At 50.7% G+C, this 20,561-nt stretch overlaps 3 protein-coding genes across 5 annotated transcripts; all 3 read right to left on the reverse strand.

Moving 5' to 3' along the window:
- Nucleotides 1–305: 305 nt before the first annotated feature.
- Nucleotides 306–14,118, reverse strand: LOC129600426 (potassium voltage-gated channel protein Shaw-like). Of its 2 annotated transcripts, none has more exons than XM_055498925.1 (7): nt 13,514–14,118; nt 9,109–9,839; nt 7,213–7,392; nt 3,584–3,828; nt 2,852–3,179; nt 2,700–2,727; nt 306–2,053 (listed from the first exon to the last, which is right to left on the reverse strand). In XM_055498925.1, exons 2-7 carry the CDS (start codon nt 9,433–9,435, stop codon nt 1,749–1,751), a joined length of 1,413 nt encoding a protein of 470 aa, XP_055354900.1. In that variant the 5' UTR covers nt 9,436–9,839; nt 13,514–14,118; the 3' UTR covers nt 306–1,748. The 2 variants fall into 2 exon arrangements, with proteins under 2 accessions (XP_055354900.1, XP_055354899.1); XM_055498924.1 differs by lacking the exons at nt 306–2,053; nt 2,700–2,727; nt 2,852–3,179; nt 3,584–3,828 and adding exons at nt 4,166–4,633; nt 4,976–5,359; nt 5,424–5,451; nt 6,163–6,735 and having other exon boundaries at nt 13,514–14,108.
- LOC129600443 (uncharacterized) lies at nt 546–956 on the reverse strand. Its single transcript, XM_055498949.1, has one exon. The coding sequence runs from the start codon at nt 954–956 to the stop codon at nt 546–548; it is 411 nt and encodes a 136-aa protein (XP_055354924.1).
- A 2,342-nt stretch (nt 14,119–16,460) lies between the features above and the next one.
- On the reverse strand, nt 16,461–20,326 carry LOC129600427 (ankyrin repeat and BTB/POZ domain-containing protein 1-like). Of its 2 annotated transcripts, XM_055498926.1 has the most exons (12): nt 20,099–20,326; nt 19,976–20,031; nt 19,757–19,901; nt 18,707–18,872; nt 18,564–18,596; nt 18,333–18,495; nt 17,996–18,228; nt 17,894–17,925; nt 17,695–17,824; nt 17,425–17,625; nt 16,876–16,960; nt 16,461–16,811 (listed from the first exon to the last, which is right to left on the reverse strand). In XM_055498926.1, the coding sequence occupies exons 1-12, from the start codon at nt 20,215–20,217 to the stop codon at nt 16,690–16,692; spliced, it is 1,485 nt and encodes a 494-aa protein (XP_055354901.1). In that variant the 5' UTR covers nt 20,218–20,326; the 3' UTR covers nt 16,461–16,689. The 2 variants fall into 2 exon arrangements, with proteins under 2 accessions (XP_055354901.1, XP_055354902.1); XM_055498927.1 differs by lacking the exon at nt 18,564–18,596.
- Nucleotides 20,327–20,561: the final 235 nt, after the last annotated feature.

Consider the following 20,561-nt stretch of genomic DNA (forward strand, 5'->3'; position numbering starts at 1 on the left):
GATTAATTGCTGTTGGTAGTGGTCCTAACGGCGGCGTGGGGCAACCGGCGGCGTTATTACGACGCTCCGTACTGGGGCGGATATTACGGCGGATGGTGGCCGAGTAATAATTACGATTACTACGACTACGATTATGGATACGGCGGATCCGGATGGGGAAAGAAATAGATCCCGGACCCTACGAATTCCCCACCTTTTTCAGGACATCGATCACCACCGGTTGAGTGCGTCTAAGCCGTTAACTACCAAAGATTTTTATGGTCGTTGTATTCCTCAAAGTTTTGCCGGTTAAAACTCCATTTCCGTACTTGGCGATTTTTTTTATTAAGCAACCTTTCTGTCCGGCTGTGCCGGCAGTAGGCTGCAGTTTCCGGTGATTAAGCCAAAGAAAACTGAACAATAAATTTATAGCCGAGAATTCTTGTCAGAAGCGATATCTTTTACAGTATCAGAAAAAGGGTAAATCAAAGCGCAAAAGCCAGTCTACCTGTAAACGCTGCTTACATATGTAATTAGTCCCGCAAAACGCCAGTCAAGGCGCCAGTTTAAAAGGGCCACCATTTGTCGAGCGCCTGGCCGGGCTTGAGGGTGGAGGTGGCGTTGGAGGTCACGTTGGAGGTGACGTGGGGGTGGGGGTGCGGCCGGGTGGTGTTGGAGGTCCAGGGCGTGAAGGTGGGCGGGGTTACCCCGGGGGTGCCGGTGCTGTTGTGGTGAAGCGAACCGGTGCTGCTGGAGGCCGGCGCGGAGGTGTTGGCGGGGAGGGGCGCGCCGGTGTGGTTGCTGGCCGAGGGCGGCGTCGTGCCGTTGCTGGCGTTGTGGCCGTGGGCGGGGCTCGGCGACGTGGCGTTGTGGCGCGGGGTGGTGGAGGGCGGATGGGTGTGGGTCACCGCCGGCGAGACGGATGAGAGACACGCCGCCAGGAAGATGCCGGTAAGGAAGACAGCGGGGGAAGCCATTATTCGGAAATAAATTAATAAATAAAATATACCGATCGTGGCAGCTTCGTCGCAATGGGAATTTCAACCAACAGTGGGTAGAGCTATTAACAGCGTGAAAATATTCCCAACTGGCCGGTGAACGTGAATAAAATGTCGATGCAGGTGGGCGCTATATGCAAAACGTAACAGGATGGCGAAAATGCCGACTGGGCGCTTTAACAGGCCGTGCGCGCCTCTCAAGTGCGCACGTGCCGAGTGATGATGAGTGACCATCCGCCGCGCACCAGAACGTGCACAGCCGGCAAATGTCGCCGCTGCGGCGCTGACAGTATCGAAAGGTGGAGACTGCTGACAAGTGTTCTTTCGTAATTAGCAAATGCAGCGTCGCTTTACGGATTATTTTTTATACTCGCTTTTTACTACGTCCGGCTTGTCTCAGCTTAAGTGTAACTATGACCTTTGTAGCGTAGTACACAGGATTACCATTTTGTGCTGCGTTTTCATTTGGTTACCGAATTAATTTGTGTACCGCTCAATACTGTATTGCGTCGGGCTAAGAAATTGCCATCAACACCGCAAAAATACCATGTTTAGCATTAAATGTGGCAAATTACATCAGTATACGTAAACACACACCTGTGCACGCGTATATTTGCTGGGTAAAATTCTAGCAAAAAAAGAGAATGAAGCCCTGGGAATATCTATGGATTCGAACCAGTTCGTCGATCACCGGAAATATAGCTGAGCGAATCAGAAGCAGCGCATCCGCAGCGCCGATCCATGGAATGCAACTTATTCACGCGCGCGTTGTTAGGCGTTGTTGCGGGGCCCCTTGAGCGAGCCCTGCAGACTGAAGTTGTCGCTGTTGGCCGGTTGGCCCGCCCCCGGCTTGAGCGCCCCGCCCTTGGGGCGCGGCGCCTCCACGGGGTGCACGCGGCGGCGCTTCTTGGGCAGTTTGGCGCGGGCGTCGGCGTGCGAGTAGAAGCGCGTGAAGTTGTTGACCATGATCGGGACGGGGATGGCCAAGGCAAGGGAGCCGGCCAGGGCGCACAGCGCGCCGATGCACATCCCGATGTACGTCTTCGGCGTCATGTCGCCGTAGCCGATCGTTGTCACTGCGCACCACACACACACTCAGCTTAATTATTCTTCGAAATATTATTACAACAATGTTCATCATACTATAACGATCAAAATATTTATAGGTAATTAGATCAACTATTATTATTTACGTGTATACTCTTAATACTCTATAAGCTTTATTACACGATTCTCATGTACATATATTGTACATTTGCTGTTACATAATGATACATATAATATATGCATAGAGAATGCATTTATCCACATAATTCGCTATTATGTCATGTGTTAGACGGATATATTGTAACGATAAATATAGAACGATATGTACATGTACGTATGTATATCTATATGTACAAGATACATATGTACTAGTGCCGTTCTACACTGTCTACAGTAGTGCGGTCACCGCCAAAAGACGCACTACTGTAGAGCGACACTGTTTGTACATTCGATGCATATGTACATATGTACATGTACCGTATGTACAAACATATGTTTGTATTTACATATATGTTTTCATACATGCGAATTACACAGTACACATATATATATCATATGATTATATAAATCAGCTATTATATACACATTTTTGATGGATAATATAGTATTATACCAACTTTTATGTACATAATTAGTAATAGTAAAATTGTGTACGTGCCAGCTTCAAGTACTTACTGGTTACGACAGCCCACCAGAGGCCGTCCTGTCCAAACAGAGAAAGCAGAGGTCAGGTTAGAAAGAACAATTCATTAAGTGCGACATTCGTGGCGAAAGGTCACCGGTGACCGTTTTGTCGGTAGAAGGAGAAAAAGGAAACAGTGCCTCACCGGAATGGAGGTGAATTCGTTGAAGGGGTTGCGGAACATGCGCTCGCCGTAGTAGACGAGCGTGGCGAACATGACGACGCCGAGGATCATGAAGAAGACGAGGAGGACCAGCTCGCTGGCGGATGCGACGAAGGTCTGCATGAGGATGCGCAGGCCGGGCGAGTGGCGCGTCAGCTTGAAGAGGCGGAAGATGCGGATGATGGAGAAGAACTCCAGCAGGTCCGAGTCGGAGATGAGCTTGGTGCCCTCTTTGAGGATCAAGTCCATGTAGAAGGACAGCGTGGCCACCAGGTCGATGATGTTGATCATGTCCTTGGAGAACAGCCGCCTGCACACCATCAATCACACCGTAATCACGCCTTGTGTAATAAGCTCTTTGTACGGCGTTTTATTAACACACGCCCCATTTCACGTACAATTTACGTCGCCTTTTTTAAAGGTCACGAAGATATACACAGATACATGTACATACACTTTTACTTATATACATATATAACCACATATAACTGTTTTTTATTTTTTATATTATATATTTTATATATGTACAAAAATTATTTTTTTTATTTTGCATTTACGCCAAGCGCCGGAAGTCCCTGCGAGTGTTAGAAAAGTGCCGGTATGGCGTGCTATTAACCAGCTAGAGCAACAGCATGCAGCAGCGTTGAATTCAGCTACTGTGCAAGCTGTTATAGGGAAAAGAAGGGATACATGCTAATTAGTATTCAAGCATACTTGTTGGGAGCGACGAGGAAGCGCACGATGATCTCGAAGGTGAACCAGGCGTTGCAGGCGCACTCGACGAAGAAGAAGTAGACGTGCGGGTCGGTGTGCGTCTTGATCATGCTCCAGCTGCTGCGGTTGCGCCCGGTGACCACGGTGACGTTGTGCAGCACCGGGACGCGCATGTCGGGGTGCGTCTTCAGGCAGAAGGACAGGATGGACACGCAGTTGAAGAACACGCTGATTATGGCAATCAACTGCGGATGCAAGTAGCACTGAGGCTCATACCGTTCAGGCTTTAACGTATCGGCACTGCTATATATTCTGACTTCTTGCATAACACATAGGTATATACTATATATAGATACATAGAATACATTATACATGCATTATACATACATTATACATGGAATACATTATGCATAAAAGTACATATATATATTGTTACATTTATATTACTGTACATAATATACTATATACTATTATATGAGTACATGTATACGTATACTACAACGTAATCGTCCAACGGCTGTTTAAGTGTAACTACTCGTACCGAACTCCGCACAAGGGATAGGTTTGTTTTTCTTTCTTCAATCTTGAATAATAATAATTACTGCATAAGTATCAATCAAGCTGTGCAAAATACTGCGTTTATACAACAACTTGCGAGTCCTTGATCGACACGTTCAAGTGTACACGAGTGGCGCAGAGAGAGAGAGAAAATCAACAAAGAGTTTTGATTGGCTAGTCCGGGTCGGCCCCCCGGCAGGAGCGGCCGCCCGGTAATCTGCATTGACGAGAGAAGGGGAGACGGCCGTCTGAGATCCAGGGAGAGCCGCGGCTGGCCACCGTCCCCGTGTCGGCCGGCGCCCGCCCCCGGGCGGCGCGGCGGTCAGGCGTTGAGGGCCTGCAGCGAGGGGACGCGCGATGAGCGGTTGTGGTGCGGAGGCGGGTGGGCGTGGTGCCCGTGCCCACCCCCGTGGGGCAGCATGGCCTCCATCTCCAGGTCCTTTGATTTCTTCTTGTGCAGCCGCGGACTGCCCTCGTCCGGCACGTCGTTACCTGCCGACAGTAATCCAAATTCGATTAAATTTAATTTATCAATTAGTATTATCAAAAGTACTACCAATGTATATTTTATGTATACGTATACATTTTATGTATACATTTTATTTAATTTTATGTATTTTATGTATATATTATCTACTTTATGTTTATGTAATGTATATTTTATGTATATGTATATTACATGTAATATGTATATTATATTTGCATCGAGCGCAGCGAGATGCCGCAATTAAGCCTTCGTCAAGAGCATAAAATTTGTCTGACGCCAGGAAGAGCGTATAAGTGTAATTAATGAATAGTGTCTGTGTTATTGACTGGCATGAGAGCGAGACTGACCGTTGAGGGTGTCGGCGGGACTGCTGGGCACGGGGTGGTTTTGGTGCTTGATGGCGTTCATGCGGCGGTGGTGCGCGGCGCCGCCGCCCCCCGGCCCGCCCGCGCCGGCCCCGCTGACCACGGGCCCGTTCTGCGGGGCGTTGGCGGCGACGCCCTTGGCGCCCGGCGGCACCTTGGGCCGCGGCGCTTCGACGGGGTTGACGCGGCGGCGCTTGCGCGGCAGCTTGGAGCGAGCCTGCGTGTGCGAGTAGAAGCGCGAGAAGTTGGACACGATGACCGGCACGGGCAGCGCGATCGTCAGCACGCCCGCCAGCGCGCACAACGCGCCGACGAACATGCCCAGGTACGTCTTCGGCGTCATGTCGCCGTACCCGATCGTCGTCACTGCAAGCGAAATACATGCTGGTCAAACATGCACTGGCCGGTGATTTAATTTTGTCATACTTACTGGTCACAACGGCCCACCATAAACCTTCCTGCAAAGAGGAAGAATCCCAGTCAGTCTCTCTTTATCAAATTGTAGACAAAAATGCGCATATGAAAATAAATATACCTTTTATATACATATATAAGAATATACGATATATGCATTTATATACATATCTATATACATAGAATATATATACATATATACAAATAATATTTGTATATATTATAGTCCCTTCTCATTAGTATATATTATATTAGTATATATTATATACTGTCTATTCTCATGTTAATTGGGACAAGTTCTTTATTTGATTGTGTTTACTGAGCGGTGCTCGCTGATGTACATATTGAGAATAAAAGACAAAACATATATATACATATATGTATATAGTATATGATATATGTACTGCATATATATATGGTTACGATATATATAATATATATATTATTATGCTATACATCATATATGTGTATATCCATATACAATAGATGTATATACGCTGACGCATGTATTTATATAATATAATTATATGAACATAATATTATGTAGATATGTATAATATGCATATGTATATGTATAAATGCAATTGACTTTCTTTTATTATCCGTGTACATTTAGCTTATAGAAAACAATTAACATCACAACGCAGTACACTCAATCAGCAGAAAACAGCAACTGTAAGTGTAATATGTAATTGTAAGAATACGGTATATGGATGTAAGTAGACGTAAGACGCTATACTTGTACTGTATCTTACCGGTATGGAGGTGAAGTCGTTCTTGGGGTTGCGCTGTATCCTCTCGGCGTAGTAGATGAGACTGGCGAAGACGACGATGCCGAGGACGAGGAAGAAGACGAGCAGGGAGAGCTCCTTGCCCGAGGCCTTGAAGGTGTGGATGAGGATCTTGAGGCCGGGCGAGTGGCGCGTCAGTTTGAACAGCCGCATGATGCGGATGATGGAGAAGAACTCGAGGATGTCGGCCTTGTCGAAGGCCGGGCCGCACTCCTTCAGCACCAGATCCACGTAGAAGGACAGCGTGGCCACGAAGTCGATGATGTTGATGTGGGTCTTGCAGAAGATGACCTTGTTGGGCGCGACGATGAAGCGCACGAGGATCTCGAAGGTGAACCAGGCGTTGCAGGCGCACTCGATGTAGAAGAAGGCCACGTGCGGCTCCGTGCTCTTCTTGTCCAGCGTCCACGTCAGGACGTCGCGCGACAGCTGTATCGTGACGTTCTTGATGACCGGCACGCGCATGTCCGGGTGGGTTTTCAGGCAGAAAGACAGGATTGATACGCAAATGAAGAAGACGCTTATCACCGCAATCACCTGCAGCACACCAAGGCCACCGTTGTACACTTATCTATTTAACTATCAGAGCAGAACGGTAAACTAGCTCCCTAATCGCCCACCCGGATACACTGTTGCCGGTCGTCGTCGTCGCGTCAAATGTCAGTTTTTTCGGCGTTCAAATTTGAATCATTTTAAGTAGTATTACGCGAATGCACTTTTTGTAATATTGATGGCCTTTGCCCAATGAAAAAGTTGTCAGTTTATACCGCGGCGCTCTACTGTATATAAATTATGTGCTCAATGTATATATACACATGTAAAGTACACGCATAAACAGCCGTTGGGTGGGTGTTGATACTGTAGTGACGTATAAACACAGGAGAGCCAAGCGTCCAGTGTTTATTTGGATAAACTTGTCACTCGCTGGCTGACATGCACTGCTAATGCTGAGGGCATGCCCCAGCAGGAAATGAGTAGGGGACGCCTGTCTCTGTTACGGTTGATCGGACGTACCTTGGCAGCACTGGAAGAGTAGGGTTCATCGAAGAGCGACCAGATGCGCGGCTTGATGGTCTGCCAGGGCGTCAGTTCGCCGTTGATGTAGGCGTCCTCGAAGCCGAACTTGCGGGCCACTTCCTCGTCCGACGGCTTCTCCGTGTCCAGGTCCAGTCGGTCCAGCACCGTCAGGGTTTCCTGTATGCATTAACAACACGTCAGACTAGCCGCCTTTTTCATCTAACATGCCCGTGTTTTCCCGGGAATACGATCAATGATGCATGTAGTTTATTTAACCTGGCACATGATGAATACCTTCCAAGACGAGTTAATTAATAACTTATTCATCAAGGCCTGCAACCGCGCCTGTATTTGGCGAATATTCCTTATTTACAGTCGCAGCGTTGGGACTGCCTGTGTGACCTTTACAGGTGCTACTGCAGTCACGCGCTTCGATTTTGTTTTCTTATGCTTTCTTAGGTTTTCTTGTGTCTTAGCGATTCTTTTCCGATGTAGGTCTGTCCCGCCAATCATATGGCGATCGAATTTCCCCCGCACCAGTGGGTGTCTTGTTGCCAGGACAGATACTGTGTCAAATACGCAGTTGCATTCTTCAAGGATCGAATGGACTCCAACAGTTGCTGTACATGATCCCGCCTATTCTTCCTAAGAAATAATCACCCCGAGAGCGTATCGCGTTACGTCCTACGTTCAACAGCGGCCTAACACCAGGGTTTGAATGGCGACCGCCCGGGGCGGCGGGACCCGGCCGGGCCGCCTCGGCGGATGTGGCACTCGGGCTGATTGGCCATTCAGGCGTCACGTACACGGAAGCGCCGCCGTCCCACTGCTCTTCCCGGCAACCTGCGCTTGTGCGCTTAGCGATCGGCCGATCGATGCCGGCTGGCGTTGCCAACGGTGGCACGTACAGGTCATGCGGCAAACGCGCAACGTAGATTAATTAAATTATGTACCCCGTTCTTCCGCCACTGACAGCACGGCACAATCGTCAACGTAAACCGGCGAATGGGAGAGGAGAAAGAGAGGCAGGGTAAAAAAATTCAATTGCGGCCCATCGTGTCGATGGTTTTCGCGGTGAGGCGGTGGCTGGATGGTTTGGGTAAACAGTGGCAGTGCGCGGGCGCAATCTCAACAAGCAATCTCGCGCCTGGCCAGTCGCGGTGGCGTTCCGCGAAGGCAGCGCTGTTGACGGCTACTCCAGCGCGGCACGAGTGCCCCCCGGCTTTCACCTCAATTAAAACGGCCCCTTCCCTGCCAAACAAGGACAGCTGCCGGATGAATGCTACACTTGTCTTTCGTAGCTATCTATATAGGCATTGCTGTACAGTGCAAAGACAGGTTTTTTGTTCGTCAGAATGTCTAGTTGTCACTGCAACGACTCACTACCTGAGCCGGTAAATTTCGGTCGGGTGAAAAAATGATGTCTGCAGCAGGCAGTGGGCGCTAAGATAACAGTGAAAATCGGTAAGTGTAGCTTCAGAAACTGAATAATACAATCAACAAACACTGTGCAACAAGAACACATCCAATGCGTATAAATCCGGGAAGCACAGCATACGCAATTTTCTAAGGCAGACCGGAAGGTTTTGTACTTAACAGTGCGGCTCCAAACAGCGCGTTTAGAAGTCACAACGGTTGCTTATATTTTTTTTATAATTTAATTCTAATTTGTTTTGTAGAAGAAGGAGAGTCATTTATTGGGACGAAAATCAAGGAAAAGAATGGAATTTGTTAAAACTGTCAATATAAAATTCACATTATACGGCCACACCGGGCGGTTGTAATTGCTTGAAGCACCGGAAGTCCTTGAATTGGCTTCACTGATTTCCAGTTTAGAGGTTTTCGTTAAACGTAAATTATGTTACATAACGGTTGACAGTAGATACTACGTACCTGCGTATCACGATGCTGCGTGTAGGTCATCCAGCAGCAGGGCTCCACCTGGTTGGAGTCCAGGCCCCAGAACTCCAGCTCCTCCTCGAAGAGCGGCCCGCACACGTCGGTGGGGTAGTGCAGCTTGCCGGTGCGGTAGTAGTTGAGGACTTGAGCAAAGACCCCGGGATGCCGGTCGAAGAAGTACTCGTTGAGCACCGGGTCGTAGTTGGCCAGGGCCTCCGTCAGCCGGCTGAGCCGCGTGGCCGGGATCTTCTTCAGCGTGGCCTTGTACGTCTCGTGCCGGATGCCGCCCACGTTGAGGATCACGCGGTTCTCCGAGTCCATGCCCGGCGCGAACGGAGGAAGGGAAGAAGAGAGACACAGATGAGGAGGATCAGCAGATGATGCCCGGGTCAGCGGGGAACGACCGGGATGAACAGCGCCACATCACCGCCGCGGCGACGCACCAACGCCCATGCGGGCGCTTACTCAAACGTCGAGTCTATACGAACGCGGACAAGCAGAGGGCAGCGCCGGGGAAGTGATCATGACAGGCTGTCTCACAACAACATCCGGCTGGCTACTGGCATAATTGGCCCAACCGGAAACGGGACACCGACGGGGCCCGCGCGTCTATCCGCAGATTAATCCTCATCGCGCGACGCCACGCGCCGGCCGTGTCGCTGCATGCCCAACGTGCGCCGTGGCCCTGCCCGGCTGTCGTCGGGTGGGAAGATGGATCGACGTATCTGCAAGAGAGGATAGATAGCGCCGTGACGGGAGTGATGAGCGATCGGTGAGACTGTCAAGAGCGGCGCGTGCCGCAATTAGGCGGACGTGCTGCCGCGGCGCACGTCCAGGCTAATTACTGTACACGTACAGATACAGCGCAGCCGGCCCGTCCGACGCATTAGCCAGCGGCGCGTATAGAGGGACTATATGTTTACGGGTAATGGAATGTGCGCCCGCTCCTGTCGCTGACGTGCAGCGGGCCGTAATTCAATTTGATCCGTAATCGCTTACAGAAAGCAGACCAATTACCGTGGATGCCGGCAAAAAGCCCGGCTGATCCCGCGGCCGCACTAAGACCTGCCTGCGTCACTGTATACCCTCACTTTCCGCTGATAAAGTGCAATATCGCCGACGTACGTAATGCGCACATATATTGTATATACGGATTTGAAACAATATTAATCGGGCAATGGGAAAACTATTAGCGCGGCCGGATTAATAATGGAGGCCGGTTGAGTGGCGCTAACGGAAAAACGCTGTCCCTCGTAAAACGGCCCGCCGAATGCATCAGCGCCGGGGCCATAACGCGGTGGGAGCGCGCGCTTAAACGCCGCCATAAAGTCGGTCTGTGTGTGCCAGTGTGCGGCTGCGGTGCATTCCGCGGACGGATTAATACGGCATATATATGCATTTGCCGGCACAATTAGCGCGGTGCTGGATGGCGGCGTTAACGGGCCAGTAACGCGTCGTGCGCTGCCATTGCGGCCGGAATACGGGCGCACTTGTGTAAGAGAACACGGAGCAGTGCAGCGGCCTTTCCGGCCGAAAATTAATGACTTTTTATGCGCATGCTGCCACGTCAGAATGCCGGCCGCTAAACAGCGATAAATTTACCAGGCCCGAAAATGTCCTAACTCATCCCGCCGCTTACTTCCGCCGCTGCAACATGAAGTTGCTCCGCTTATGCCGGACCCACCTCCGCTGCAGCGCTGTGTAATCGAGCCTAATTTGTACGCGACACGACGACAGTCGATACCGCGCATAATTCATCCGCTGTAAATGCCCATCGCTTCTACTAACAAACGGTTTATTTTTTTAAAATTTGTGTGCATAAAAAAGTTAGTGTGCACAGGCGCCAGGAGAACAGAAAATCGTACTATAACAAAATTTTGCAAGATATTTGGGCCAGTTAATGGTTAACATTCAAAGAAATTTAAGGTGATTTTGAAACAATTTGAAATTTGCAGATAAATTATTTATAATACATTTTTCCGAAAGTTTTTGCGCTGAAATTAACACAACTGCTAAAGATGACTCATGTTTCGCTCACATAAAATTTTAAGTAAAGGCGTAAAATTCTCAGCCAATTCGTTGATATTGACTTTACATATCTTTCTCCACAATTTTTTTATATATATAAACATATATGTCTTCTTGAAACGGTTTATTCAACACAGAAGCCGTTTGCTTTTGAAATGATTTGATTTAAGGAATAAGATGTAAAACGTCAGAATGTTTGATTTCAGCCATACAACATATTGCGCATATAGAGCAAAAAACACGGTGCATGGTGGGTGCATAGTGAGGTCAAAGGGGAAGCGGAAGGATGAAAAGGAAGAGCGTGAGGCCTGCGTGATTGCAGCCGGTGCGTTCACTGTGTTGGCGCAGGCGCTGCAGCCGGCTCATTGGCTCGACACATACAGGAGCTGGGCAGTGCGAATTGCCGGCCGATATTGGCCTCTTCGTGGGTCATTGGGCAGAGATTATCGATCGACTCTTGTATACATGGACATCCACACTCGCCGCAGTATGGCGTGTACACGCTCTAGAATATCTTTGGGGAAAACACGCTCCTGCATCTATTTATTCAACTGTCGATTTTTTTATTAACTGCATTGGGGGAGCGACTGGTCAAGCGGACACTGCGCAGCGGAAGCGGAGACTAATATGCGCGTAGGTGAGGGGAAGGCGACGCGGAAGGCTAAGCGGCGGCGGTCACGCGATCCCACCGGGATCTCTGTCGTCGCCCGGCCGCGTTAAACAGTGCACGTTAAACAGCGCCCTGTCTGCCACGCTGTACATGCACCTCGAGACGCGCTTAATTAACCTGATGCCGGCCGCCACCGGGACGGTCGGCGGCGGTGGGGATATCTTGGACAAGTTGCGAGGGCGGATGTTGCACAATGTGTAATAATTCTCTCCGAACACCATTAGATGCCCATTGCGCCGTCTCCTTCTCTCTGCTGCTGGCTCTTGTGCAACGCATATATTCCCTCTCCTGTCTCGTCTGCGCTGCGCCGCTCTCCGGCCTGCCCGGGCCGGCGCTGCTGGGGAATGAATTCAGTGCGTGGCATGATGTTTGGCCTGTGTGTACTCGGGCTATCGAGCGGAGTGCTTGTGATGTGTACACAATGTACAGTTACAAGCAGACTAACTAGTGACTTTGCACACTTAGTGTTCTAATGCAGACCGATCCCCTCCGCATCTATATATCCGCGGATATAGCGGATCGGATCGGAGCGGACGGATATATGTGCATGTAGCGCTGTTCATGCCAGCAGCGGATGGATCCCTTCGTTGTTGTTGCCGGCTGCGACGCGTGTACTACAAGCCGAGGCGGACAAAGGAGCGCTCGGCCTGCCTGCGTTTCTGTTTCTGCCACAGCCCGAGGAAGACAGGCCACAGCCAATCAATGCCGGCGGACCAGTGCCAAAGAAGCTGTGCCAGCAAGAAAAACGGCTTCTTATCGCGCATGTTGCCAGTCAGCGCCAGCGCGGGCTGGCAACATAAGCTGCGTTGCTGTGCTATGCGCGCGTCTTGTAGTTTTGTCTTGTGTACCAAAGATGCTGGCTTTAAGTGGCCAAATGACTAGGCTCACAATTGGATTACGCGCTGGCAATGTGGCACTGCCACGGCAGCCCATTGTCGCCGGCGCAGCCTCCGAGACCTGGCGAAAGGTTACCACAACGCGCGCGCACATATGGCGCTAATGAACGCCCGGCGTCACGCCACAATAGGTCAGCCCGCCGCGCAGCACCGTCGGCATAATTCAGGCAGCTGTGTAAACGCGCGGCGGCGTTGTTTATTGACAGCGCCGCGACACGGCCACACCGGCATAAACAGGATCAGAAAATCGTCGCAAAAAATGTAAAAAAAATTTTACGAAATGTGCCGCTTATCCAACACATAATCCCGGTTAGGGAGAAGGAGCGGGTTGACTTGTTTGTCAACAGATTACATAAACGGCGGCAAGGTAATCTCGGGCATATCGCCCGGGCATCTGATTCCCTTCCGCTCGAATTAGCCGGCGTGGATACACATACACGCGCAGTGCCGCGGCGGTGCCTGCGTGCTGGATGGTAATGCGGGAGATGTGCGCATTGACACATTAGACTATTATGAGCAATCAATGCTTTACGTAAGCGCCCCGATACACCGCTACCGCGCGCCATTCAACCTGGCCGATAGATAATCGCTGGCAGGCGCAACGCAGCGATAGCGCCGCACTTCCGCTCACTAAGCGGAACAATAGTGGCAGCCGGGGCTAATTTGCCAGCGCCGCCCGGTGCAGGTGACTCCAGGGAACAGATACATACAGCCGGCCAGGCGATGCGCCCGCGCCCGTCCCGACAGGCCTGCGCTTACCTGTACAGCCTCATTTCCGCTGTGTGTGTGTCGACGATCGGCTTACCTGCTAATTAGCCGGCGCCCGTCACTCAATCACGCCGTCCACGGAAATCGGGGGATAATCCAATTGCCAGCAGGACAATCCCGCGTCAAAGATTCACGGCGGCTTAGGAATAAACGATACGGGGTAGGCTGCAGCGCCACGAGAGCACACCAGTGATAATGAGACGAAAGGGTCGTTTGCGGCCGGCGCCTATCCTGTCGCCTCTCCCGGCAAGGGCCGCAGTGCGGCGGTCGCACGGCCTAATGCGACAATGGCCGGCCTAACGAGTCCGGAAGGTGTCCGTTGTTGATGGCGTTCGTGCAGTCAGCCGCATAATGATTTTATTTCAAAATGGCGTGCCACACCGTGTACACAGATGCATATGCCCTACCACACAGAGCGGGCCCGGCCAGGCAGCGCTGCACTGTATATCTATCGCTAGTCAACTAATTGATTACAGATACAGAGGAAACAACGCTGATCTTTAAGGCTCTCTCGCTCGGCGCTCGCGCTGCGTTGCATGGCATGCCAACACTGACGTTAGCCAGCTGCGTGTCAGCGTTGCCAACAGCGACGCAAAGCGAAATGGAGAAAAAAGTATGTGCCCGGCCATCCAGCCACTCGTACAGCGACGCGGCACGTATGGATACGCACTTAGTGGAGAGCGTGCAGGATGTGTGTACGGAGTGCAGGGCAGCTGACGCGTTCCTGTTGGCTGTATCTGTACATGTACTCTAAAAGAACAACGCGTCAGCACCGCTGCCAAAGCACGGACACACCGCCAGCCGGCTCGACACTTGACTGCAACCGAGTTCCGTCCGGATGCGAGTGCTCTCCCGTTGCTACACATTCCCTGCGTGATGTTTGACGCTGGCGCTAATACCGCTTGTAAGCCGCTTAAGCGCTACACACTGCTCGCTATCGGTTATTAATTTACATACAACGGGCCAAATAGTGAAACGAAGTGCTTGAGTGGAATCAGTAAGACACCTGTAGATGCGCCGGTAATATTATACGCACAATTAGGCATATATAATCATCAGCTGGCCGATCAATAATCTATCGAGGCGCCAGATAACTGCGTAAGACGATACGTCCGTAGATTAGGCGCTGTAATTACATCTGGCTAATTGGTTTGATATTATTATAAAGCGACCGGCGTATATATAAAGAGTGACCTTTGGGTATTTTACATAATGTAAAGAGTGACATATATAAAATATAAAGTGACTGCATATATAACGAGTGACCTTTGGGTGTTTTACATATATATATAAAGAGTGATGTATACATATATAAAATATATAAAGAGTGACCGTATATATAAAGCGTGACCTTTGGGTGTTTGTACAGTGTGTGGAGAAACGGCTCGCAAGCCGTCAGCGCCGCCCGGCAGGCGGGCCGCCGAACCGGCCGTTATCCACAGCGAGTGCCGTGTGGCGGACCCATACATCTGTCTGTATAATGCGACGGGGCGCCAACCGGCAATTGTGCGGAATGCAGCTATCCAGGCTATTATCAGCGGGGGAGCGGCGGATGTACTTGGCAGCGCGCGGGCTTCCCGGCTCGCTGCTATGGCTGCCTGCCGCGCTCTGGCCTGATGGCGTCGCATCGGGAAGCGAAAGGGAATGGAAAGGGAATGGAAGGGATCGACGCTGCGCAGAATATTGCCGCTATACATCCGACCGGCCGGGATAGATATCGACGCGGGAGAGCGGGCAGACTGTACCGCTATATGCAGCGCTGTTGTTGCGCCACTCAGCGCAGCAGCTCATAAGTCAAACGCCTTACCCAGCTAAAGTGGCTGTATGTTTTCCCTGCTATCGCGGCCGAATGCCAGAGTGGAATTACTCCCGTACATGCCTCTCTGCATCCGATCGATAAGCGCAATCCCAACCAGGAACGCACAGCCCTTCGCCGCGCCGGCCGCCCGCTGGCGCTGTTTGTAACGCTTTTTTCGCTGTGCGTCAGCGTTTCCCTCTACTGTCTGTATTCTATGCAGGGCTGTTTACGGCGTACCTCGGTAATAAGCTGATTGGGCTAATTATACCGCGCGGCGTGGATGACGCTGATCGGCGGCATTTAGCGTCCGGGATCGCGCCGCTTCCCTGTATATTATATGCCGCGCATTACACGACAAACATCCCCTACACGGATCGTGCGCCTCTTTCAATAGCCAGCAGCGCCCGCTGTATGGGCATTAATACATGAGGCATACATGTAGCGGTTCCGGTGTATCCGTCCGGCATCGATCGCCTGTGCTGCTGGCACACGGCACAGAGCGATGTATTATTTGCCAGCAGCTGCTGGATGTGCGTTTTATGAACATCCCAGCGGAAGCGGAGGGAGTCAAGCCGCGCACGGCACACCGACTGATACAGCCGGCACAGCGCGAGGCCGGGCTGTATCGTCGCAGCCAGAGCGAGGCCAAGGAATGCAGGAAGAAAAGGCGGTTAGCTGTGTTTGTGTGCGCAAGAGATAATCAAGTCCTGATAAGGCAATGGGATTCTTTTTTGCCGGCAATTTGTCAAGCAGGCCCGTTAGGGGATTAGCCGCGGGAGGAGAGTGCGCTAATCCCTGGTTAGCCTTGTCACCGACGCCTTACAGTCAACTGGACGGGACCCGCTCCCATCCGGCGCCGGCGCCGGCCCGCACTACACAGTTGCTTATATAACGGATGTACGAGCGTACTGTAGCGGTACAAGTAAGCAATTTCCTCCGCTAGGGCGCAGGACAATCGCGGCAATAAACTTGCCAACGCTACCAACAACATACACCAATATGGCAGCAACGAGTTGATGGTTTCTGTCATTAAAGCGATGCCACTGGCGAGCGGTGTATCGGCTGTGCGCATCGCTGTGATATTTTGATTGCTAAATGTGGATGCTTTGTGTTGTCTCCTAATATGCGTGCCACTCTGTGCGATGGTTGTAGCACGAGTCCCGGCAATTTAAACCACCGCATTAAAAATGCGTTTAATATAAATGCAATTATTTTGTCACATTTTAATTTATTGGTAAAACCACCCCCGGAAACGAAAACTAGATACAAAGGCTCATAGAAAAATTGGTTTTGTTGCCATCAAGAAGATCACGCCGGAGAGTAAAAGCCCAAAGGGAAAAACTGAATCCCGAATTTAATAGAATTTCGCTGCATTGGGAAAGAGGTTGGCTAGAGTACCGTGGCAGTGCCGCCCGTTAGGCGTCCAGCCCGAGCTGCTCCAGCAGGCCGTCGATGAGCGCCAGACGGTCCCGCGCGTCGGCCATCTGGCTGGTGGTCTGCACGTTGCTGGTGACGTAGAAGCGGATGTCGTCCACCACTGCAGCGCCGTTCAGTCAATCATTAGTCGAAAGAATTCTAGTTAAACGTACGCCGCCACTCACCGTCGATCGTGTCCGTCTCCTGGCGCTCCTGCACATCCTGCGCGTCCTCCACGATCAGCGCCTGCAGCTCCGCGCTGCGGATCAACTACGCAGACAAATACGGCTTTTACTTCCTCTAAATGAGCCAGTTTGGTCGTCTTTCCAACCAACCGAAGCCGCTGCGACAGCGTCGATGACCAGACTCGCGCTGTTTACTTTGAACAACCAATAAACCACGCAATCAAATTTTTAAAGGAATAAATATTTAATATACAAGAATTATTATTATTAGAATTGCTATTTATTCCATTTAGAACTACATATTAGAATTTTTATTTATTTTATTTAGAATTATTATTTATTTTATATCGAATTGTTAGAATTAATATTTATTTTTTTTAGTTATTGTTATTATTATTTATTACTATTTTTACAAATTTTATGTACAAGATTTATTTTTAACGATTTTCGTACGGACAAGAAACAGGAAAGCGTGGCTGATTTATTTCATAAAAAGAACAGCGAAAGTGATCGGCTGTTGAGAACAGTCGAATTAAGGAAAAAACTTACCGTCTCGATGTTCTTGGCGATGAACTCAACGCAGGCGGCCTGCAACCGTGGCAGTTGCAGCTGACGCGCCACCCGCAGCACCCCCACCACGTTGCCGCAGTCCAGATGGTCGGCCATGACGCCGGCGCACTGCTTCTTCAGCCCCGGCAGCAGGTACATCTCCGCCGTGAACAGCAGCTCCGTCACGATGTCCGCGCCAATCTACATCCATACAAGTGCACCTGTTGAGAGCAGTAAGGCAATAAGCAATGCAGAAAAAAGGCGACATGCCTCCGCGGAATCTTGGTACATGTAGAAGACGACGGCCGTGAAGGCCGCGGCGGAGATGTCGTGCAGCGTGATGACGGGGATGCCGGTGTGGTCGGCGGCGGACTCGTGGAAGTGGTCGTTGATCAGCGCTCTGCATCAACCGGCAAATCATTTCACAGCGCCGCCAGAGACCGGAGAAACGGAGCATGACCAGACTTACTTGAAAAATTCACTCCGTGAACAGAAAAATGCCTGCGATGGAGGGAATACAAATTTACATGGTGTTGTTGTCGTTGGTGTGTCGATCAAGTACGCGGCGCACCTTGTGGCAGCGGAAGTGCTGGCCCTCGACGACGAAGACGACGTCGGCCAGGTGGCGCCACTCGTCCTCGTCATCAGGACCGTCGTTGTCGTCGTCGAAGGGCAGGCAGTGGAAGTCGGCGGGCGGCAGCGCGTGGCGGGCCAGCTGCGCCAGGTCGGCGTGCAGTTCGTGCTGGCCGGCGCGCGGCTCAATCACCAGCGTGCGCACACGGGTGCGGCCCATCTTGGTGGCCACTGTAAGCACACCAACGACGGCTACGATTCGTGTAGAGAAAGGCAGCCGGCATCGGCCGACCAGCAGTGCAAAAGACGGGTATGAATGGCGGAGGCAGGCTTACCGAAGAACTTGGCCTCGGCCTTCTGCCGGCGCAGTCGCTCCTCCAAATGATCCAGCCCGAACTGCTTGCACAGCCGCAGACAGTCATCCACCAGCTCCACGTCGATCTCCAGCCGGCCGACGTAGATGTAGCGCAGAACAGCGGAGAAGGCGCTGGCGTCCACCTGCAGCAGTCGGACAGTGAAAACGCCCCGGAATTACTACGACTTAGTCACTTGGCAGTTCGCATTACAGGTTTATCTTGAGCTTCTGCGATCACATCACACTGAAAGCACAAGAAGCAGTTTTAGTCGCGGTACAGCTGATTCTTGAGCAGCGTGGTTCGCGTGAGAAGAAGCAAGCAGAGGTTAGGGTGGTGAGGACGCAGCTACCCACCAGCGGGTGCTGGTTGCGAATGACGTCGCGGTCGCGCCAGCGGCGGGCCAGCTGGCGCCGGAAGTAGGGCGAGCGCGCCGCCAGGATGCACTTGTGCGCCGCGAAGCGCTCCTCGTGAATCACCAACGCCACGTCCGCCAGGCCGTCCGTGTCGCTCTCCAATAACCTGCACAAAAGTAACCTTACAACCTGCCTTTAACATACCCAAAATTATTGAGTACCGGTAACTATCTGTACATGCATGTATCATTTATTACACAATTACGTATTATTTATTATGTATTATTTATTACACAACGTCACGTCGCATTTTGTACGCTTCATGACAGAAAGTCGGTTGGTTTTAATTTGCAACAGTCTGCTCCCGAACGACGAATTTCTCGAAAAGTTAAGAACGGCTTGTTGGAATTTATTTTTTAGAAATAGTGTCGAGGAAGTCATAATTTTTTTGTGCGGGAAATCAAACAGCAGGCGAAGGGTTATTCGTTATCGAAAGTAAAAGTTAATACCGAAAATACAAGTCCCAGACGCTGCCGCACCGAGCGGTTGCAACTGCATCAAGCGCCGGAAGTCACACATCAGTTTTGCGGTGAGGAAGGCGCATAACGCCGTTGTATGAAGCATATCTCCAAGTGCGTATGAGACATGAGTGGTTCCTCGGAATTGCACTGTATGTTTCTGGAGAAATCATTTTCCAATCTAACTTCACTTTCATTTCCAAACAAACTCCAAGCAAAACATTTTAAATGCAGGAAATTCAGGGACTTCCGGCGCTTGCAGCATTTGCAGCCGCCCAGGGTGGCAGCTCAATGCGAATCAATTTAAAATCGGAAACGTTTCGGGAAATTCCCATTCCTTTTTCTCATCATCTTCGGCACGAAAACTGACTCACTCTGGTCTGAGTCTTTTGAAAAATCAAGAAGCAACAGCAAGGAATCTATTACGTAGCAAATGCGTAGCGTGGAATCAGACTGGTGCATTTCACTGCTGCAGAGAAGCGCTCTAGTGACTAAATATACTGCAAGCTGCAGCTAATTTATTGGCACTCACACGCGCAGGAACTCCTCGTACTCGTTGCGGCGCAGGATGTGCTTGGTGACGGCCTTGTGCTGCAGCAGCAGCCGGCGAATGTCCTCCGTCAGCGCCCCGTACAGCGCCCGCTCCCCGTCGAACGTGTCGGCCTCGCAGCGCGCCCCTGGTGTTCATTGTTCAAGCACGTCATGAGCAAACTCAAGAATCACAGGGAAATGAGCGCATGCGTAGTCGTACCGTGCTGCAGGAGGTACTCCACGAGCGCGCGGTGCCCGCACAGACAGGCGTAGTACCTACAAGACATCACGGGCGCAACGTCAGTGTCAAGGGGGAGTAAGAGAAGATGAGGATGATCCTCACAGTGGCGTGCTGTCCCACATGTCGCGCACGTTCAACTCCACGTCGCGCTCCTCCACCAGGAACTGCACGCGCTCCACACGGCCTAGACGGCACGCCGCGAACAGCTCCGCCACGTCCATTCTCCCACGCAATTATTACTCAGCTACCATAAATAAGAACATACTTCCTAGCAAAACCATTTACTCCGTTCAATGTTCTTGTCAATCACAGAAAATGTCGAATTGCAATAACCAGAGTTACCAGACTGACGAGACAGCTGGGTAAACCTTGTTTTGCAGGTGACCGCCGCACTGGGCGGCAGTCGGCAAGCATTCCACTTGACAGTACTTCCGGTCTGTTAATACTGAATACAGACCTCCCCATTGTCAGCGATTAAGAAAGTTATTAAAATGCTCCCCAAGAAAATGTTTAATCGCTTGATGGAAATCAAAATAAACTGAACATTCTCCCAAAATCAAAGGAA

This window comes from Paramacrobiotus metropolitanus, unplaced genomic scaffold, assembly GCF_019649055.1.
Source record: "Paramacrobiotus metropolitanus isolate TYO unplaced genomic scaffold, Prichtersi_v1.0 Parri_scaffold0000177, whole genome shotgun sequence".
Lineage (NCBI taxonomy): Eukaryota > Metazoa > Tardigrada > Eutardigrada > Parachela > Macrobiotidae > Paramacrobiotus > Paramacrobiotus metropolitanus.